The sequence below is a fragment of the Bidens hawaiensis genome, unplaced genomic scaffold, assembly GCF_021521415.1.
Source record: "Bidens hawaiensis isolate Kalapana, Puna unplaced genomic scaffold, B.hawaiensis_p1.1 tig00009657_1, whole genome shotgun sequence".
NCBI classification, from domain to species: Eukaryota; Viridiplantae; Streptophyta; class Magnoliopsida; order Asterales; family Asteraceae; genus Bidens; species Bidens hawaiensis.
Window position 1 is genome coordinate 70,898 of NW_027491723.1, and position 5,681 is coordinate 76,578.

Here is a 5,681-nt window from a genome sequence, read left to right on the forward strand (position 1 = left end):
TTCTTTACGCTCCCGAAGACATAGAGCAAGCGTTAACGTACAGAAATGTCATTAGGATTTGCTTTGCCTATGACATACATGCAGGATCAAATTGGAAAGAACAACAGAAGAAGTATGCCCAAGAAACTGAAGATTAATTGTCATGTCTATCATTTATCTTGTTTCTTATTGTAATTCAAAGTTAAATCTTCTGGTTGTAATTGTTTTGAATTGAATGAAATATGATTTGGAATATTGTGATAGATTATGCTTTAATGTCTATTTTGCAAATCTAATACAATTGTGCTTAAATGTTAATCCAAAATTCCAATTGACAGCGTCTCAGGATATGCGGAACCTATGGTAAGTCTGACTGACTGTACCATTTGGTAAAGAGAGAACTCCATGAAGAAAGGAGTTTGTGGATGCAACGTATGCACCACTAGTTTTGAGAAAAGAGAGAGTGAGATAACTCCAAGGGGGAGTTACGGTCGAGCAAGAGAACTCGATTGGTTACAAGCAAATAGAACTGGCTCCAAGGGGGAGTTTGTTAGGACATGAAATGTCACATGTATGTCCCCAGTTCTATCAGGTTGGTTCAACAAGAAACCAACGATCGTGAAACCAAGTTAACGTACTGAAAATGTCAAACGAAGCTGATTCGATCGAATCAGTCACTGATTCGATCGAACCAGATCTCATTCGATCGAATGGGTATCTCATTCGATCGAACCAGTTTTCGATATATACACGTTACTTAGGAAATTTCACAGAGGCTTTTCAACACAACTCACATTCACGAAAATCAGAGAAGCAGCAGCCTCCCGAAACACTCTCGAGCGTTCTTCGTGTTCTTGGTCGTTTCCTCCAATCCTAGGCGTCAAACACCTTTAGGAATCGTACCTACGTGTCCGTTGATCACCACCGAATCGCCGTGTTAGAGGATTCCGCACTCTAACACGTTGCCCCGTGAATCGTTGGGAAACCGAGTCCCGAACCGGTCCTACAGTTTGCTATGCATTTGTAATATATTTGGTTTTTATGTATGTGTGTTTTACTTTATGCATGTAATATGTTTCATATGTAGTGTATTTCAACTAGATATCCAACATTATCTTCGTTTCCACGTGTCACCATGATACTGGATGTTTAGATTTTGTTTAGATAAAATAATATGGCATTATCAACTAGATATCCAAAAATTATCTTCGTTTCCACGTGTCACCATGTTACTGGATGCTTAGATTTTGTTTAGATAAATAATCTACCAATATCAGGCTAATTATAACTGTCGTATGTGTGTGCTTCTGAGATTGAAACAACGAAACAAGCGTTTTTAGACTGCTTTCGGGCTAAAGCGGTTTGGAGGGCAATTTTGGTTTGGTGAGGCTCGGGACTTGACACACCTGATTTCTTTTGAACATCTGACGTCGCAGGGGACCCGCATCAAATCATGGGTAGGCGTTTAATGAAAGCAGTTATCTATTCCTCGTTGTGGCTTATTTGGAAGCATAGGAATGCGAGTGTCTTCTTTTCTCGCTCTTATTCCATCGAGTTCACTGTTGAAGAAATTAAAAGGTGATTGCTTGGTTGGATTAAACTCAGAACCAAACTTAAGGAAATGGACTGCAGTTTGGGTAAACTCGTTTTGACCCGTTACTCGTGCTGTCTATTTTTGGTACACAAACACATAAAACATGGTGTATCATTTAGCACTGGCAAACACTAAACACATAAAATGGAGAAACTAATGGTTGTTTTTAAACCTACCTTTATAATAAGTTAGTAAAATGACCAAATTAATTATAAAACTGGCAGATGATATCATTATTCATACAAGAGTTGGACATTAACATTAAAAGATTCATAACATCTAACAAATATTCATAGAATATAGTTCATCCGTGCTCGCTGGTTACGGATCAAGTTAACCGGTTCACAAACGGATGGTCCAGTAGTTCTGCAGTAGTTGGCCGATTATCCGGGTTAACTTGCAAACATTTAAGTATGAAATCACGGGCCTCAGCTGACAGCGTATTAGGAATATCAGGAAGTTCACCCTTGATAATCTTAAACAGTGCTGCGGACTGTTAAATCAAACCATGGTTAGTTGTTACAGCTTACACCAATATGCGGGTGCTTCATACAACGATACAAACATGCGGTTATTTTGTTAAATACAAATGAGTGCAAAGGAAACAGGTCAAACAAGTCTAAAGCCTCCCAAATTGTACTTTCAATTCATACAATGATACGAACCCATCACAAAAGAAGGGTAGGGTCAAAGTCAAAGTTATTTATTGAACCTAGTCAAAGTCATAAGGAGTCAAAGTCGCTTAATTAGGGGAGTCAAAGTCAAGAGGCGTATTTAGTGGAGAAACTCCTTATGACCCTTTTAGTATAAATAAAGCTAGGTCTCTTCTATTCTAAATAGTCTGAGTTATCTAAAATATATCAAGTTCTATTGTAAAATGGAGACTAACCCTTCTCGAATTGGGTCTTTTATCTAAGTAATCGAATCATTTGTTTGAGTCCTGATCCTAGACTCTATCATACAATCTCTAACATCGATTTATTAAGAAAAAATATCAGATACTATAGTAAATTTTATTCATACCATTTCTATGTTGTAGTATGGAATTTTACGTGATAGCATCTCCAAGACAGTGCAACCGAGGCTCCATAAATCAGCTGCAAGTCCAAAACCGTTGTCTGATCTATTTTTAACAACCTGAGGATACATTCAAGTCACTCAATACTTTTTTTCTAATTATAAGAATCATTCAAAAGTTTTATTATTGTTCCATTGTTGTAAATTTTTTTATAAATGCTGAAATCTTTAATGTTACGCGACTTAAATGGCGTGTATATGAAACTAGGTTACTATTTAGTAATTATTTTTGTGAAGCTGACATAAATGGAACAATTCTGAAGTTTAGTTATTATTTAGTGACTTGAAAAACTGGAAAAAAAAGTATATATATATATATATATAGATATATCTTTAACAAATTTTAACATTTATAATATAATCTTCACTATTACCTCTTGCTTCAGGTTAAAGTTGAAAAAAACAAATAAATAAATTATTAAGTAGTAATCAAGATTCATATATTTTTAACAAATTTTAATATTTATAAAAATAAATCACAGTAATGGAGCGATAATTTAACTTTTGGGTGGTTTATATAGTTAGAAAAAATATATATGAATTACTTTAGTTGAACTATGAACACCGAAGAAACTTGGTTACTATTAGCGGATATATTCCCAGAATAAAAATAAAAGTAAAATTAACCTCTGGTGCCATAAAATATGCAGCCCTTTTGCAAGAATTGATGTCATTCAATGTGAGTGCCTGTTAACCATATGGTTTTAAAAAAATGATAATGAAATAATAAAATGTTGTGTTATTTTCGTTACCTTTGCCAACCCAAAATCTGCAAGCTTTACATATTCACTTGCATCGATCAATATATTAGAACATTTGATATCCCTAACGAACGTTTAATAAAACTCAAATTAATTAAATTTGATAGAACCTCGGTTAGTACCAAAATGAAAGAGGGTGCTTTACCTGTGAACCACATTTCGTTCATGCAAGTAATTCAAACCACTCAAAATCTGCCTGGTGTAAGCCGAGACATGCGGGTCCTGCAGCTCATACTGTCGGTACAGCTTTGCCAGTGAACCTCCAGTCACAAGCTCAAGAAAGATATATAGCTTGTCACCATCCTATATCATTTTATTGTAAAATTATTTTGTTATCTAAATATGGTTTACGGGTTAATAGTAGCAATGGTTAACCTTCACTTTACAGCAGAGTTTATAATCAACATATTATTATGTCACCTTGGTAGGCCTGTAAACAAACCGAACGAACACGAAAAAGGGCATGTCCGTGTTTGTCAACGTAACTTTAAACGAACAACAACACTTAATCGAACACATATTTTGTGTTCTTGTTTGCTTATTTAAAAAATGAACATGTTCGTGTTTGTTTATATTCGTTTATTTAAAATCTGAACAATCATTTCACCAACATAAATGAACAAAGATAAACAAACATATATAAACAAATGTAAATGAACACAAACAAACATGAACAAACATATATAATTAAGCACACTTAAATGAACACAAATGAACAAAACCATTAGGTAGATAACTCTTCCAGTTAATGTTTAATTATTTGCTATTAGTATGTAAATGAACATAAATAAACAGACATAAATGAACATAAATAAACGGACATAAATGAACAAATTAACAAAACACGTGTTCATGTTCGTTCAACGAACACAAATTTTTTTGTTCATGTACGTTCGTTTATTTAAACAAAATTCTCGCCGAACAGTTCACCAAACGTTCGGTTTGTTTATAGGCCTACACATTGGAATCAAAACAGCTTAACTGTATCTAGAATAGGCGCAACGATATTTATAAAAAGATGATCAAATTTCAACCGATTGTTACTCTATCATCAAATCTAAAGCCTCAAGTCGTATGTAATTGTGTAAGAAAGAAGTTGAGAGGAAATGCATACCTTATCTGTTCCAAGATATTGAACTATGTACTTGTGTTGGAACTGACTTAATAAAGATATTTCCTGAAAATTAGAAGGAAAAAATCATCATCATCGTACTCAGTATATCCCACCAATAGCAAAGCTATGGTAGGGTCTGAGGAGGGTAAGATGTAGGCAGCCTTACCTCTACCCCATAGGGATAGAGAGGCTGCTTCCGGTGAGACCCCCGGCTCGATAGTAGTTTTGCATCAAGCCTTGGACATAAGGCACATAGCACTCAATCATCGGGACACCGGCTGATCGGTGCATGTACCCTTATCTTTCAGCTATCAACGCCACTACATGATGCCTGATTAACCGTCCGTCACTTTTAACGTTATTTTCACGAGATTAGTAAAATAACGTCAAAATTAGTGCAATTTCACTTTTGCCCACCCGAGATTAGAAGGAAAAAACATTATTGATAATATCACCTGTTCAAGTATGAAGAAACTCAGGATATGATTGATATTAAACCTATAATATATACACGAAGAAACGATAAAAAAATTATTGATAATATCACCTGTTGAAGTTGAAGAATGCTCTGCTTTCCTTGGCTACCTTGATCAAGGAAAGATACCTCCTTCACAGCAAAAGAGAGCCCAAGTCTGCAAACAAAATAAAAAAAAATTATATCAGAGGATGACATGCAAACTATTAGCACAACATATTCATATTACAATAAATTAAAAAAAGAAGAAGATTATTATGAAGTAGCTATGATTTGAACAAGAATAATCTACATGCAACTAAGTTGTATAGGTAGTGTGCATTGATGTTGGTGAGAATGAAACATGACTTACTGATTATTAATAATAATATAAGCTTGGTAAACAGGACCTGAGGAACCAGTCCCAATGCAATCACCCTTGTGCCAAACCCCTTGATCAGTAGTTGTTGATGGCATCATCATTAACAGATACTAACATTTTTCACCTTAAATTGGTCAGAGTCAAGTGTTGGTAGTCATCATGATGTGAGTCGAACCCATATCATACGCAACCAACTACAAGTCGTCTTTGCACACTATAATATCCTTTTTTTATTTAATTAATACTTTTTGCGGGTGGATGTAAATCGAACAAGGTGCAAAACTAACTGAAAAAACTAAAAAAATATTATTTAATTGAAT

At 34.7% G+C, this 5,681-nt stretch overlaps 1 protein-coding gene across 1 annotated transcript; it reads right to left on the reverse strand.

Moving 5' to 3' along the window:
- Positions 1–1,263: 1,263 nt before the first annotated feature.
- Positions 1,264–5,459, reverse strand: LOC143533229 (mitogen-activated protein kinase kinase kinase 1-like). Its single transcript, XM_077028076.1, has 9 exons — positions 5,353–5,459; positions 5,073–5,157; positions 4,526–4,588; positions 3,557–3,714; positions 3,403–3,475; positions 3,278–3,337; positions 2,597–2,710; positions 1,792–2,066; positions 1,264–1,745 (listed from the first exon to the last, which is right to left on the reverse strand). Exons 1-8 carry the CDS (start codon positions 5,457–5,459, stop codon positions 1,902–1,904), a joined length of 825 nt encoding a protein of 274 aa, XP_076884191.1. The 3' UTR covers positions 1,264–1,745; positions 1,792–1,901.
- Positions 5,460–5,681: the final 222 nt, after the last annotated feature.

Excerpts from the sequence above, each read along its gene's own strand:
- LOC143533229 (XM_077028076.1), bottom strand. The coding sequence starts at position 5,459 with ATGATGCCATCAACAACTACTGATCAAGGGGTTTGGCACAAGGGTGAT. Across the intron at positions 5,158-5,352 it reads TATATTATTATTAATAATCA|ACTTGGGCTCTCTTTTGCTG; the intron begins GTAAGTCATGTT and ends TTTTGTTTGCAG. Across the intron at positions 2,711-3,277 it reads CATATTTTATGGCACCAGAG|GTTGTTAAAAATAGATCAGA; the intron begins GTTAATTTTACT and ends ATGTATCCTCAG.